The following is a 16,261-nucleotide window of genomic DNA, read 5'->3' on the forward strand; positions in this document are numbered from 1 at the left end:
TATAATTGTACTGTTAGTTTTGGACTTTTGTGTGCTGGTCTATTTGGTCCTTATATAGGACATTTGGTGTAATAGAAACTTGACACAATGGAATAATACTTCTATCACTACATTTTCTCTCCCAAATTTAATAAATTTCTAGAACACAATTTCCGTAATGAAATTTTCAAAATAGAATTTTCAGATTTCTAAAATGAGATTTTCAAAACAAAACTTTTAAAATAGAATTTTTGAAACACATTAAATACATTTCGGAATAAATTTTCCAAAATAAACTTTTTGAAATGCATATAATCTCTTTCAGAATAACTTTTTATGAACACCCCTACATAAAATGTGTTCCATAAAGAGTATTTTAGAACACATGAAATACATTCTAGAAAAATAAAATTCAAAACAAGTTTTTTTTTCTGCATTATCTTTTATTCCTCTGCAGCATTCTTCCTCTCTTCTTTCTCTGTAGTAGTGACGTGGCTGCTACAGCAATGATGGTGTGATTAAGGGTTTTTAAGGCCTCGTTTTTTTTAGAGAATTTGAAGATAAATATTTTTGTCGTTTATTTGAGTGAATTTGAAGGTAAATGAGAGTGAATTTGAAAATAAAATTTGTGAGAATTAGTATACAATTGTATTGACGTGACAAATTAAAAAAAATTATTTCCAAATTCACTTTCATTTACCTCCAAATTCACTCAAATAAACGGCAAAAAAATTTATCTTCGAATTCCCTCAAATCAACAAGACCTAAATGGAGGTGCAGTTAGAAATTATGGAGGTGCAGGAGACAATTGCCTCAATGGAGATGTTTCCATTAGATATTCTCCATTTTTATGCTTTTGATGACGCAATAACGAAATTCTTTAGAGTAAAAAAAAAGAAGAAACCAAAAACATTATATGAAAAAGCATTCAATAACAGGATATTATTATATACAACTTGCCTTGTTCTACCAAAATATTACATATACAATTCTACCAAAATATCAATCCATGTTCATCATTTGTGCTTCTAAATCACACTCTCTATTCCTCATCCGCAGTAAAATCAGGTTCTGCAGGCTTCTGAAGCAGCATAGGCGGTAATCTCTCAGGCACCCTACCCTTCTTTGCACCATTACGGCGAAGCAATGTAAGTGCATTAGCAGCAAACCTTGAAGCATATATTGTAGCACCAAGGCTTGGTGAGCTTCCACCTGATTTAGCCAACACATTTTGCAGTCTATTCTCCTCTTCTTCAACCAGGGATTCTTCAAGCTTCCTCTTACTATACCGCCGCCACGCCGCTTGAATGAAGCACGCCGCCCAGGTGCGCCATTGTTGCGAGTAGAACCGGAAAGTGTGGCGCAGCTGCTTGCTGTGAAGCCGCCGAAACTGTGACGCCACAAACTTCAAGTCATCAGCTTTGAGGGCAAAGGCTTCCACTTCTGAAAGAGTTTGAACAGTTCTTGTTGAAGTGGGAAGGCTGGATGAGGAATGAGGATCCAAGGCCCATGTCAGAAGCTCCTCTCCACAAAAGTCACCAGCTTTTAGATACTCAGAGTTGAAGAAACCAGTTCTTCCGCCGTTGGTTGTTATGGTCAATAACTTACCACGCATTACGAAGAGCATCTCATCAACTGGGTCTCCTTCCCTGACAATGTAGCTTTCTTCGGTGAACAGCACCGGCTTGAGACGGTCACACATTGCATCCAGAAGTTGTTCATCCATTTTCTCAAACATTGGCACCTTTGGTGGGTTCACACAATACAAAATGTTGGGTTGGTTATTTCTACTATTGAACTGAAAATCAACTATGGCTTTTATTTTTCTCTATTAGCAATGTCATTGAAAGCACAGAACTGTTGCAGAATGCCAGAAACTAATTTTGAAACCAAACTAACTGTTAGATATATTGCAAGGTGCTAAAACTTATACATTGAAGGTGATAGGTCTAAAAGCTGAGTTTTGTAAAACTTGTCCATTGATGTACACTAACATGACAAAGTTATAAGATTGACCTTGGATAATAAGAGTGAAAAAAAGCTATTTTTGTTTCTTAAAAACATCAATATGACCAGATAAAACATTAATTGAATTGTGGGTTTTATAAGATTTTTCTATAACAGTGATGATTGCACTGTCTTTAAAAGTGATAAGACATAATTTTTGGTTTTGTTAAAGGTTTTTTAGTTGGGCTTTTGTCTTGCCCCTTTTATTCCTAATAACATTAGGCTACTTATGGTGATAGTAATCCTTTAAAGTACACACATTGTTGAATAATGTGGTGTTTAATGGAGATTGAATACTTAATGAAGTATGTAATAGGTACTGATGTAATTCTTTATATTTTTGCAAATGTTGAAGCACAGTTATAGAATTCTAAGAGAGATTTCAGTCTTTTTAATTGCACTATAAAATATAAAAAAAGAAAAATAAATAAAAAGAAGAATACTCAAATCAGAGATCAATTCAATCCCAAATTATCTTTTAGATGTTATACTCCACTTTCACAATCACTACACCCAGGTGATCCAAAACATGTGGATAACATCAGAAAAGGAATAAAGATTAAAAAGAAAATCTACGTAGGGGACAGAGGCACTTACTCTCATCAGCAAAGCCAAACAAAGATGTCGCTTAATGTCTCTTCTTAAATCCTTGGGAAGATTACGAACCAAATTGTCTTCATCTACGCCTCTGGTTTCTTGCCATTTGTACTGTTCATATCGTCTGATTCGCACTCGCAGGCCGTCAGGAAGTAATCGGTGAGACATCCACTGTTCTGCATCTCTCCTCTTTACTCTCATCTCCTCCAATCTTGTGGTTGTTGACTGCAAATATGTCTGTTTCAAAACAAGTTTAATTGGTCAAAAAACTAGAGAAAATATAACAGAATGACTCAGGCTTCTAATTAATAGATTGAGTTTCACATGGCAAATCAAAACTTATACCAACTCTTTCTCTATTCCCCTCCTTATTTATTCCTCTTGCAAGTATACTCTCTTCTTATCAAATTAATTTACCTCTACTAAACTCATAACTAACTTTTATTGCTTGTTATAGCATTGTTCATAACTAATTTATTTTAAGCCATAAAGTACAAGAATTGCTTAACTTATGGATATCACCACAATAAGTTTTGTAGAATTGTGATGGAAAATCCAAGGAGACCAGCGTTTGAGTACAATTAGAAGATGGATAAGAAAAACTAGTTTGGCAGTTGTTCCTAGGAAATCTCATAATTAAATTAGGATGTCTTAATTCAACTAACAAGATAAAAAGATTTACTGACCTTACAGAAGAACAGTATTCAAAGAAGGAAAAGAAAAAGACAAGAAAAGGCTTGCAATAAATGTACTACAAAATCCAAAATTAACAAATAGTACATGTCAGCTACATTGCATGATTAGATGAAATTTTTTTGTTTCTATTTAACTGTCATTAACCATTTATACTCTCACCCTTCACCTAATTTTAACTGGTTGAAATAGTATGATACAGAAAGGAAAAGGGTAAAATAGAAAATCTTATAAATATTTTATTAAAATAAAAAAATTATTGCATTTCTTAGTTTCTCCAGAAGAACCTTCAACTACCCTAAAAAAGGGAACAGGCAGAATATTTGGTACGAACCTGCATATTTCCAATGAGGAATGAAAATAACACCAAACCAGATACAGAAATGAAAACTGCAAAACATATTTCCCAAACATAGGTACTCGTTGCTAGGTTCTGACCAAGAGAACTGCAATTAAAAAAAACAATTACATAATGTTAGATAATAACTTTATAGTAATAATATGCTCAAGTTTTAACATTTAAAAGACATACATTCATGCTGGCTGAGAATCCCCAACCCAGGTAGTAGAATTTTTATTAAACAGATTCAGAACTGAAGTGCAAATCAATTTCCAGCCTTCAGCACATCAGTTTATTTAACAAGTACATTAATTTAACTGATGATCCATTCTTTATACATCTACAAATATTATGTGCCCAACCACTTCTTTCAGACAAAAACACTTGAACCTGAAGATGCATGCACTTTGGAAGGAAGAGATGTTGTAAACACAACACAAGTCCTCCAGCATAAGAGGGAACTATCATAAACATTTCTATGCTTTGAGCGCATGCACACTTATAAAATCCATGTAGAACAACAATACAAAAGATACTCTTGTTATTGCACATCTAACCCCAAAAGAAGCCACAAAATGGTAAACTTATTGCAACATAATATGATCTACCTTCAATCCTAAATTCATACCGTATAGTAAATATAAAAACCAAAGAAGCGCACCTCAAATTTTTTAAGCCCCACCAAAAGCAGTAAAAGAATTTTTGTGGAAAATCTCTTGACTCCACAACACCAGATTGAAGAGCATCAAGGAACATTCCAAAATCAAAGAGATTTTTATCTTCATTCTGAATTGGGCAAGAAGTATTCAGGAATGTCGAAATTTTGCTCAACCCACCCCAATAATCATTGCAATACATATCTTCCTTGTTACACACTGTTGCATTACTTCGACAGGCTTCTTGCCAACATGTGGTTTCTCGTTCTATAGAAAACAAGTACCAAAAGGCACCAGCAACCTGCAACATCAATCATAGCTTCAAACTTCATTAATATTACATTTTGTAATATTAAACATGCAATACTAGGAATTAAAACAAAAAGGTACATGGGAACTACAATATACATGGATACTTGAGAAGTGTGAACATGCACAGGCACCAACATGAAAACTTCTTAACAAATATCTCACACTTGACACAAACGTCTAAAATGTGTCCAACACAGGCACATCAACATCTTTTACAGTATATAAATTCTGAATAAGAAATCATTAACATCCTGCTGATCACAAAAATTATCTAATTTGACATAAAGAGAAAGGTACAATAGAAATTCATTTTGTGTGCTCAAACACAACTAGGAAATTGTTGCAGATCTCACTTCGGCTAGATATATGCCCCAAGTAGTATAATGTGTATGAATGTGTGTGTGTCTATATATATATATATATATATATATATATATATATAGTGCAAATGTGAGAGCATCAAGATTGTGACTTGGCCTACCTAGCCTATGACAGGACAATTGATGTACCTTATAACAATCTTCCCCTCTCAACAATTGTCCTGATAAGAATCGAACTCTTTGATTGTGACTTGAGTCACCTAGCCTACAGGTCATGGGAAAACTCATGCAACCTACAATAATCTCCCCCTCAACAATTTTCCATTGGTAATTGAACTCGTAAACTTGGCTCTGATACTAATTATTGGATTGAGCAATTACCACAGGGCTGAAAGCTATACCTTATAGTCATGGTACAACTCTTTCTACTTTAAAGTGTAACAGCCCAGGTGCCGCAATTTGATTGTAACTTAATCCACCTAGCCTACACCATGGGACAATTGATGCACCTTACATCAGAAACTTACTACGGTTATGGAAATTAGCATATCAAAGGTAGTTAACCTTTCAAATTGCATCTCCACTTAAGGTGCTTCAAGGTTTGTTGGTGGTATTCCGAAGAAAATGTTGGTATTTAACACTCAAAGAACTTAATTTCTACAATATTGTGTAGAAAAAATTAGACCAACAGAAAGATAATTTGGAAACTGAATTGGTCTCTTTTTTTTTATTTTTTTTTTCTTCTTTTCTACTTTTTTTCTTATTCAAAAACATTTTAAAGACTGAAAATAACTCTTAGAGTTTAACAGTACTGACCTTTAGAAATATAAAGAGTCACAAATGAATACCATTATATTCTTTTAAGAAGTCTTCTTTAAGAATTCAATCCCCCTCAAAACACCTATGACAACTTAGTATTCAACAAATGTATACTTTAACATTGCCATGATTACCATGATCATAAATATTATAATTTGTTTAGGAATAAAATGGGGCAAGAAAAAAATAAAACCAACTAGAAAGCTTTAACAAAACCACAAATGTTGTTAACAAGTAAAATCATAACATGTTTGATTAGAATTTAATATTTCCGAGAGTATGTTTTAGAATCCAATTTTCCCATGGAAAAGAAAACATGCCCACCTCTCACCAGGGAATGGAAATCAAATAAATCATTGGATTGCAACTGGAGTAGAGGATTTACAATTCACTGGAGGGTGAGAAGATAGAAATCTTGTAATTACCCAGACATGTGGAAGCAGGTAAGAGAGGACTCTGCTAGAAAGGTGTGGAATAAATGTAAGAGTTGGCTTAGGAGAGTAGGAAGAATCGTCTGTAGAGAGAGGTATTAAATGGATATAGCCATTCCCAAAGCTAGAACTCTTTAGAAACTATTCTATTATGCAATTTTCATTTTGACCGTCCCTATCATAAACTAGCCAATTCAATCTTCAAATACCTGCATCTAATTATCTATATGTCCGTTATGCAACTAGCATAGCATGCAGAAGTGCAAATGAAGATCCCAACCCACTTATGCATGCACACAGCCTCCACAAAAAAATCCACAAATTTTTAATTAACTGATTATGCAATTTTAATTTTGACCGTTCCTATCATAAACTAGCCAATTCTATCCTTAAATACCTGCATCTGATAATCTAAACGTCTGTTATGCAACTAGCATAGCATGCAGAAGTGGAAAGTGTGGATCCCAACCCACCTATGCATGTAAACATAGCCTCCACAAAAAGAACACAAATTTTTAATTAACTGATAAGATAAAAAGAAATTGCTATGGACAGAACATTACTCCAACCACCACATCTGAAAAGTTATCAATAACTGCTAGAACAAAAACAGAAAAAAAAAAAAACAAAACAAAACAAAAGAACTAGTAAACCCAGAAATAGCAAGTAAATAACACAAACCAATACCTATATGAAAAAAGTATTATCAAAATTCATTTTCGATATGTGTAAATGAAGGTATATAGCTTAAACTTACGTGACTTGCAAGCATGTAAAGAAAGAGATTAAATGCAGCTCCAGCCCAAGCGGTTTCAGTGAGAATGCCAGAGGCCCTTGTAACTTCTCTATATAATGGAATGATCCGCAATAAACGAGGCACATATTGGAAGAAGACAACAAATTTCAGCAAGTTCTTGGTATTAAGTGATTTAAAACCACTCATCTTTGGAATGATAACTAGAATCACCACCTACCAATATTATAACAAGCCTTGAATCAATAAGATCACCAATCAACCCAACAATGTAAAAATTGAATCTACAATGAGATATTAGAGGGACATAGGGAAGAGGAAAGTATCTGTACCTGTGGGAGGGGAAGAACAGCAAGAATGTCAACTAAGAAATATGATGATAGATACCTCCTTGCTATTGCCCAAGAATCTTCAACCAAAACACCTCTTCCAAATACACGAGAAGAGGGAGCAATGAATCCAGTACGAAATTGGAAAATCATGTGGACTATATAAAAAGCATCAGAGAAAGATCTTAAGACAGTTGCTGTAATCTCCATCTTAATGTCCAGTGAAAGACATTTTTTCTCATCATCAATAACCGGGACATAAAAGAACAAAGGATCCAGTGATACTGCGATAACACATAATAATACAAAAATCTTGTTCCACCTTTGAAGGAATGGACCCTGTGGATCAAGTATTTTCTTTCTAGAACTAGAGCTTCTAGAAAGAACACTACTAAAGGGAAAAGATTTGAATGATGTTCTGAATCTTTTCATCCTATCAGAACCAGATTCCAATCCATTTTGAAACTTCTCCGAAACTGAACTTAATGTAGTTCTAAATATCCCTGACTGTGAAATTTTAGTCTCAGAATAATTGCCCTCAGAACTCTTATCCAAACTGGAATCCCGAAACCTGAACATCACATAAATGTTAAAAATGAATAAATGACAATATAAACTCAGTTCCTGCTAAAAGATGTCTTACATATAAGTACTGATTAAGGCAAATAAACCTCTGTAACATGAGGTCGTTAATTTGGAAATTTCGAGTCACTTTGATTTGGAGAAGTAGTAACTGAATTGTGACCACCCTTACCCTCAACCGCAAAATTCAAACAAAAAAAAACATTCTACGGATGGAAAGTAGAATGCTTCTAAAATTTCCACAGACAGCAGCATAAAATCACTGAGAGTAAATAAGGCACGCATCATCAAACTAACCTAACAAACTTCTCTTGCTGTGCGGTACTCATAATTATAGCCTACTTCAAAAACAATGCCGCAGAATCAGCCTTGTAAATCTCATTTAATACCTCCTTCATGAACCACAATCCCTTATCCTGAAATGAATAAGAAACATTGACAATCAGATACTTACTTCATTTCTCAACTAAAGCACAAACCCCACCATAACAACATCCAAAAACGCAAACCGATGAATCAATGTAAACTTGTAATGTGAAAAGAAATGAAATTTGTGATACCCAAAAATATAGTTCCCAAGAGTGATTATAGGTGCTATGGCCCAAAAGAGAAAGATTCCATTAAAAACAATAACCCAATCTTTGTTTTTTCAGCGGAACTTTTCGTTGAAAATAACTAATATGTTGACGTTGATTAAACTCCCAGATTTCCACCAAACAGTGGTGAAGTAGAAAAAGAAGTAATGGCACATAAACAGTGGAGAAAAATAACAAGGGGCGTTCAAGTATGCGGAGCAGTAACAGAGCGAGAACTCCAACGGGGAAACAAAGTAATAAGAGAAAGCACGAACCTGAAAACTGAAAAGTTTGAACTTGCTTGCGATGGAAAATGAAGGTAGAGAAAGAAGAAGAGGACCAACTCAATGAAGCGCGTATGAAGGGCTATGAAAGCAGGTTGCAAGTGAAGAGGGAATGAAAAAGGGGACGCAGATAGAAGAGACGAAGGTTCGAGGAAAGGAGCGAGGAAGTGACAGTTACTACACCAAGTGGTTAGTTTTTCCTGCATTCAAGAGTTAATTTGTGGGTAAAGTTTGGGTTTTTACAGAGACTGGAGATGGAAAAGTGGGGAGTGAGATTTTGTTTGGTGTGTGAATGGGGATGATGAAACACGACAATTCATGTGAGTGGTCGGTCCCACTGAAGTTTAAAGTTTAAATTGTTAAATACGTTACTTTTGTCTGGTTTGTGTGTCGTGCGTTTATTCTGTTCTGGTGGTGGTCGCGTCAAGTCCGTTGACAACAGGGGTCGTCCCTCTACGGAATTTACGAAACCAATGCTCGCCGTGTTGGATTTGGAGGAATTAAATAACGGTAGTAAGGAATTGTTTCCAAAATAGATTGAAAAAAGTAAAATTTTAATAAATATATGGTCCCGAATTTGTAAATCTCTATTAGAGTAGTATTAGAAGTCAATAATATTTGAGTTTAGAGATAATAGTGATACCAAAAATACTCATGTTTATGGGTAGAGATAGTAATGCGGGTTAGTCTAGTTCATTTATGCTTTGTTCTTTTGGAGTGATTAGGGAAAGATGATTTGGGAAAGATGATTTAAATGGATTTGAGTGGATTTGAAGGTAATTTTTTTGTTGTTTTTTTAGTGGATTCGTGGGTAATTGAGAGTGGATTTGGAAGTAAAGTTTATGAGAATTAGTATAGGATTTGACTGATGTGAGAGATTTAAAAAATTTGTTTAATTAGTAGAAATTAAAGATTACCAAAATATCTCTAGTAATATAAAATGTTATTTGTTAATGTTATATTTAATTGTAAAAATGTTTATAAAGAGTAAAAAATTAAAAATAATAATTAAAATTAATTTTTTAAAAGTAAAAAAATTATAATTTAGTAAAATGAATTTATTAAAAAAATTATAATTTTTAGAAGTAAAATGAATTTAGTAAAAACATTATAATGCTTAGAAGTAATTTGCAAATAACATCTATTAGAACATCAATTTTCAATTTTTGGAACTGCTTATCAATTATAATAATTAGTTTTAATTATATAAAAAAGTATTTGAATGAATTGATTTCATCATTTGATTATTGTTGTATAAATTACAAAATTGATAACCTAATTGGAAAAAGTAAATGGAACAAACTCTACCAATTTAGCTCTAACAATTAACCTAAATAAAGTAAAAATAGATATATAACAATTTCCTAATAAAGACTAATTATTATAATTTAAAACTTATTATTATAATTGATACTACTAAATTTATAATTGGATTTATTCCTACCACACCCATAGTGTTGTTTATTTATGCCTGCAACAATATAGAAAATTGTTAACCGGCAAAAAACCACTATGAAACTGGGTTAGCTAAACACAATCACCCTTTCACAACGTTGGCTACCTTCACAAGTGCAACACAGAGGTCCAGTAAGACCAACACATTCCTACAACAGCTTCACCTATCTCCACGCGACTTCACCAAACTCCACCACCTTCACGTACGTCCACAATGTTGACAACTCCTTCACCTGCAAGAAAAACACAACAAAAGGTTACGGTGTTGTTCCATACTTGTGCTGCTTCAACGACTGCTGCATCGTCCCCTTCCTCACGCACTACTTCTACACAGTCTACATCCTCCGGTCCTTGGTTCACCTCCTCATCTCGCCCTCATGCATCCACTGCTCCATAATCCTCTTCAACTCGTCCTCCTTACTCACGCCCACAACTTCGACCGCCAACCATTAATATTCAATCACACCACCGATGGCAAGCAGGGAACAACGATGAAGGCTGTTGGAACCGCGACTTCAACGATTCAAACAAAACGCAAAAACCAACCCTGTAACCGAATAAATTTCTGCGTAACCGAATACCCAAATACAGCTTTTCTCTGTGTTCTGCGTAACCCAATACGCCAAACCAGTAACCGGATACACCTTTGCCATTCCAACTTCTGCACCAACCCTTCACGCCGAACTTCTCCATCTTCAGTGCCTCTTCCTCATTCAACCTCTCCTTCCCCATCTTCAACGCATCTTCATTATCAACAATGGCAGTCAATCTCTGCATTGCTAGGCTACCACACTTACATACTTGGGCTGTCAAAGTGAAGACTGCCAAACTTGGGCTGTCAAAGTGAAGCCTATGTGAATTAGTGAATGCAAAACCCAGCAAACCTGGTCAGCCATGCTCACACTGTTTATGCATTATTATTTATTATCCATTGGAATCGAATATGCACTTCATAAATCCAATAAATTTGTTTTTAGTATCTGGTATAATGAAATGTTTTAAGGGCATAAAAGCCTTTTCCCATTAATTCATCGCAAATCTTCTCAATTATGCGAGTGATTCAAAAACCCCCTATCCCGCAAATCGCCTCATTTCGCTCCTCACAAATCGGCTGAAGCGAACACGGCAATAGCTTAATTCGTCGCTCGCAAATCTCTGTAAACAGTAAATTCAGTTGAAACGAACACAACCTTAAGCATGGTCAGTAATATACAAGTCAGGCTAATTCGTTTAGCACAAAATTGGATAGCATATTTAACTTGATTTTTTTCCCAATAGTAAATTTTATATTTTTTCACTTATTTGTTGTGGTTGAACCTTTTTGCAATTTTTATGCTTAATTCAACCATTTTAAAAAAATGACGTGGTTAAAATTCTATATTAGTATATTCTTATCCAACTTAATAATCATGAATGAAATTACTTGAATCGTTGTATGAGTGTCTTGTTGAAGACGAGAAAAGATGATAGATAACACACTTTATGTTTTTATTTGCGAAAGAGAAAAAAGAATGCAAAAGAGGAATGAGAAATGCATAATAGAAAATGAGTGAGTGAAACGCGTTTTGGAAGAAAAAAAATTAAAGTTTTGAATTGTTTGCGAGCCAATGGACCAGCTCGTCTTGTCCCGTCGTAAGTTTGCACAAGCTACAGGTTATGCAGGTCGACCCATTTGACATGCCCAACATTGCCACCTTTATCTACGAATATTTGTGAATATAATTCACTATATAAAATGGATACTCTAAATAAGTATCCACGAATAATAGATAACCATTAATATCCATTTATAAACTAGTGAAGTGCGGTGTCATACTATTCGTATATATATATTCATTATCTAAAAAATTCAAATTAAAATTTAATTTATATTTTATTAAACTAAGTTTAATTTATATTTTATTAGATTAAATTTAATTTGTGTTTAATTTAATTTACATTACATTTTACATTTAGTTGTCTAATTTTATTTATATTTCATTTTAAACATTATAAATTATTATTTTTAAATATTTATGGATATTTATGAATACTCATGGCTTTTAAAATTTCTCTAAATATTATTTTAAGAACAAGTATTTAATAGATCATGAATTAAATTATCTGTGTTATGGTCGGATAGTGGACGGAGGATAGTAGACTCGATCCTTGTCATCCTTAAGAATCTATATAGAAAAAAATAGACAATACCGCACTATTCCTACTTATTAGTAGAGTAGAGAATAATTGTGTATGTCTCTCTCTTGATATACCATCACAATACCATATATAGATATCTAATGTTGATAGTCTAAGTGTATTTTAGATTTAACACGAACATTGTGTTGCTTGTGAAAGGCTCCCGACTCCACCACCATTCTCAATGTCAAAGAAGTTAACTACAACATGCCTATGCTGATACCAAAATCTAGCAGGCATGTGTCGGTGCCGCTATGCACATCCTGAAGCTGCATTCTAGGGTTTACTACTTCCCCAAGGCCACTTAATGCCATAAAAAAAAACATGTGTTGTTTAACATCAGTGGCACCCTAACCCCCTCTTGAATCCTTCATCAACAGCTTCTCAATCAACACTCTAACGTCCTTACACAACACTACATATGTTGCGTAGTGTGCTATCCTTGTTCCACTCCTTAAACAGTGTCGTCTCCTATAGCGACTCGTAAATGAAAACCCCCAAAGCCCACCAATCCACGCCATTACCATGACCGTTACCCAAGATGAGGTCAGGCATGAGGTACTTGTGCGTCCCCACACGCGATTGTGAGAACATCGTCGCAGGTTCCGCAATGAACTCCACAAGGAACATTTGATGTTGTTGTCTGTAAGGGAGACGATTTACAACTGAAGCAACTGTTAATGGGGGCCAATGCTTGGGGTTTGTTGTGAGGTTGGGTGTCACGTCGAATTTGAAGCAGATATCGAAAACTAAGAGCATGACATGACCATCTTCGCGACAGAAATCGTTCTGGGGTTTGACGTTGCGGTAGACGATTTAGAGTGTGTAGAGGTACTCGAGGGCAACGAAGACCTCAGTTGTGAAGAAATGTGCTACCGAGAGCAAAAAACAATGTTGTGGCTTATTTACTAGAACTGTCAATTCGCTCCTCAACGTAAGTAGTGAGATAGAGTTGTTTCTAATGGATGTTGATGGTCTTACTTGGATGGTTTGAGTTCACAAACCAATTTTGTCATCTGTTTAGGATTATGGATTTAGTAGGAATAGAGCTAATGAAAGAGGTAAGTCCGTGTAGAATCTCAATCATCTTCTTAGATGATGGGATATCCTTGCTTCTTGGTTCCTGATGGTGGTTCTAAGGTAAATGTGAGTTTCCTGCTAATCATGCATCACGATTTTTTTTATGTAAATAGGAAAATTGTAATATATTTTACGCATTTAGGCAAAAAAATTTAAATTTACGGTTTTAGGAAAGTCGTGGGGGCCTTGGACGACTTGAAATGAAGAATTCGTGCCTCCCCTGCACGACTTCACCCTGACACAATGGTCAGAGGTGAAGTCGTGCACCCTAAACACAATTTTAGGGGTTGGTAATTGATTATAAGGCCTTATAATCGATTACAGCGTATTGAAGTCGTACAGGGGGCACAACTTCACCTTATATAGACAAAACCTCACTAGTAATTGTAAGACCCGTAAATTTTGGATGGAGGGGACATGGAGGGGACATGGTGGTCACCCACCTCTTTGACTATCATTATGCACTTATTGGAGGTGCATTATCACTTCTGGAAGCTTAGCAAAGGGAGAGCCAGCATTCATTTTCCAAATACATTCTTTCTCTCTCTTAAACTTCATTCCAAAACATTGCTTGCTGCCGAAATGAATGGCCATGGGCCGTGTGGCTGTGAATCAAAAGCATAGAAGAGAGCCATGTGGGAGAGCAGCCAGAAGAAGGGAACCCTTCCTCCCTTCCGTTTCCAGCCGTTCAAGGAGCAACCATGGGAAGCTATACCAACTTCCGAAGGGCTGAGAGGAGGATCTGGTTGAGCATCTGGTGAGAGGGGAGTCCTTGCAGCAAGATCTGGGAGAGGAAGTGAAGAATTGTTGAGGTTACAAAGAGATCTGGAGCTACACGTTTGGGAGGAGATAAATCTCAAAAATTGCAAGGAAGTCTTCAAGAGGTAAGGGGAGTTTGTTTTATTTCTTTGATTTTTAAGATAGTTGTGTTTGCTGCAAATCTGGGTAGGATTTGGGAAGAAGGGGATGAAGATAGGGTGTTTCTGGGTTTTCTCTGGAACCTGCGTGATTCTGCAGAATTCTGCAGAATAAGCGTACATCCAATTTTGGTGAGTCAAAATTGGACGTTCGTCCCAACAGTGCTCGACCAGATAGTGGTCGACCAACTTCAGAAGGTTCGTCCAATTCTGGTCAAATTGGACGTTCGTCCAAATTGATTGAGCGTTCGGTCCTGCACGAACGTCCGAGTTCGTTCGTCATAATATAAGGGACGCTCGTCCAAGTGGTATTTAAACAGTAACTTATGAGCGTTCGTTCGTAACTTAGTATTTTGGTGGAGTAATCTTGAACGTTCGGCCTTGATCTCAAGACGAACGTCCGTAGGTTGTAATGAGCGTCCGGTCATACTATGGATTAACGAACGTTCGTTCTTTGAGGATGTTTGATCTTTATGCGCTCGTCCAAACAGTGAGGAATGCAGGATGGCGTCCAATGGTTTAGCGATCGGCCTAAGTAATTGATCTTAGCGTTCGGCTCCGTAGTGAGCGTTCGGTTTTTGGTATAGGGGAGCGTTCGGCTTTTCGATATAAATGAACGTTCGGTTTTTGGTATAAGTGAGCGTTCGGTTTTAAGTGTTCGGTGTGGATCTTGGACGTTCGTCCTCGGTTTTAGTAGCGTTCGTCCTTGTCTTTCTGAGCGTTCGTCCTTGGCTCTGGCAGCGTTCGGCCTTGGTTTTTGGGAGTGTTCGTCCTTGGCTCTGGGAGCGTTCGGCCTTGGTTTTGGGGAGCGTTCGTCCTTGATTTGTGAACGTTCGTCCTTAGTTTGTGAGCGTTCGTCCTTGGTCTGTGAGCGTTCGTCCTTGGAGCTCGATTAGGTTTGGTGTTTATCGGCAGCGTTCGGCCTTTTATGAGGATTGATTTCAGAACGTTCGTTCAGACAGTATCAGAGTTGGAAATAACGTTCGGCAATGCATGAATCCGTGGGAGTATTTTGAAGCAATTATTGAGAATTGTGGGTTATTTCTTTGATCCAATATTGGTTTAGTTATACATATTATTGAGAATATGTATGACTTCGTGATTGAGCACGTTTATTCTAGTTATACATATTATTGATAATATGTATGACTTCGTGATTGAGCACGTTTATTCTAGTTATACATATTATTGAGAATATGTATGACTTCGTGATTGAGCACGTTTATTCTAGTTATACATATTATTGAGAATGTGTATGACTTCGTGATTGAGCACGTTTATTCGGTTAGAGGTGGTACATACACTATGTTATTTACTTGTAACTTCGTCGGTCTTTTTAGCATTTTTGCTAGTCTCACGCGTGAGACGGAGATTCGAGTGTCACCTTCTTCTGCGCGAGGAGGTGAATGTCTCGCCCACTGACTTCGGCTCGTGTTGAGTATAGTGCATCATTACGCGTAGTATCGATGTTTTTACTCGTTAGTCCTTGAGGAGTCGGGGAGATAGGTCTGAAGTCGCGATGGATGACGGCTCGGGTCGCCTGTTATTGAGAGCAGGTTATGACGACGAATTACAAGTAAACGACATCAGTTTATGAAAGACTAGTCTGCAGAGTCATGTGAGTCGATTTATCATGGGGATTGTTATAGTATTTGTAGTGGGTTTATAATGTGATAATTCTGGTTATTCATCTGCATGTTGTGGCTGTGGCTTCTAACTGTGATAGTCGTACAGATACGGGAGAGATGGTAGTGCAGATAAAGTTGGATTTGGAATACTTCAAGAGAGAGACGGGAAGTAAAACTTGTTGGATCTATAGGTAGTAACGAGCGTTCTTACTAACGACGTTCGGTCTTCGTGTTATTTATTTTCTGGTAGCGAGTGTTATTAGGTAACAGTTGATCTTGATGTTAGTGGATCTGAGGTAGCTAGCGTCCGATCTTAATTTGGTAA

General features: G+C 36.1%; 1 protein-coding gene across 1 annotated transcript; it reads right to left on the reverse strand.

Moving 5' to 3' along the window:
* Window positions 1-865: 865 nt before the first annotated feature.
* LOC124845364 (cyclic nucleotide-gated ion channel 1) lies at window positions 866-8,880 on the reverse strand. Its single transcript, XM_047322441.2, has 8 exons — window positions 8,670-8,880; window positions 8,117-8,235; window positions 7,241-7,808; window positions 6,912-7,124; window positions 4,278-4,573; window positions 3,611-3,722; window positions 2,584-2,820; window positions 866-1,723 (listed from the first exon to the last, which is right to left on the reverse strand). The coding sequence occupies exons 2-8, from the start codon at window positions 8,146-8,148 to the stop codon at window positions 1,022-1,024; spliced, it is 2,160 nt and encodes a 719-aa protein (XP_047178397.2). The 5' UTR covers window positions 8,149-8,235; window positions 8,670-8,880; the 3' UTR covers window positions 866-1,021.
* Window positions 8,881-16,261: the final 7,381 nt, after the last annotated feature.

The sequence above is a fragment of the Vigna umbellata genome, chromosome 1, assembly GCF_029865625.1.
Source record: "Vigna umbellata cultivar VRB3 chromosome 1, Vumbellata_1.0, whole genome shotgun sequence".
NCBI classification, from domain to species: Eukaryota; Viridiplantae; Streptophyta; class Magnoliopsida; order Fabales; family Fabaceae; genus Vigna; species Vigna umbellata.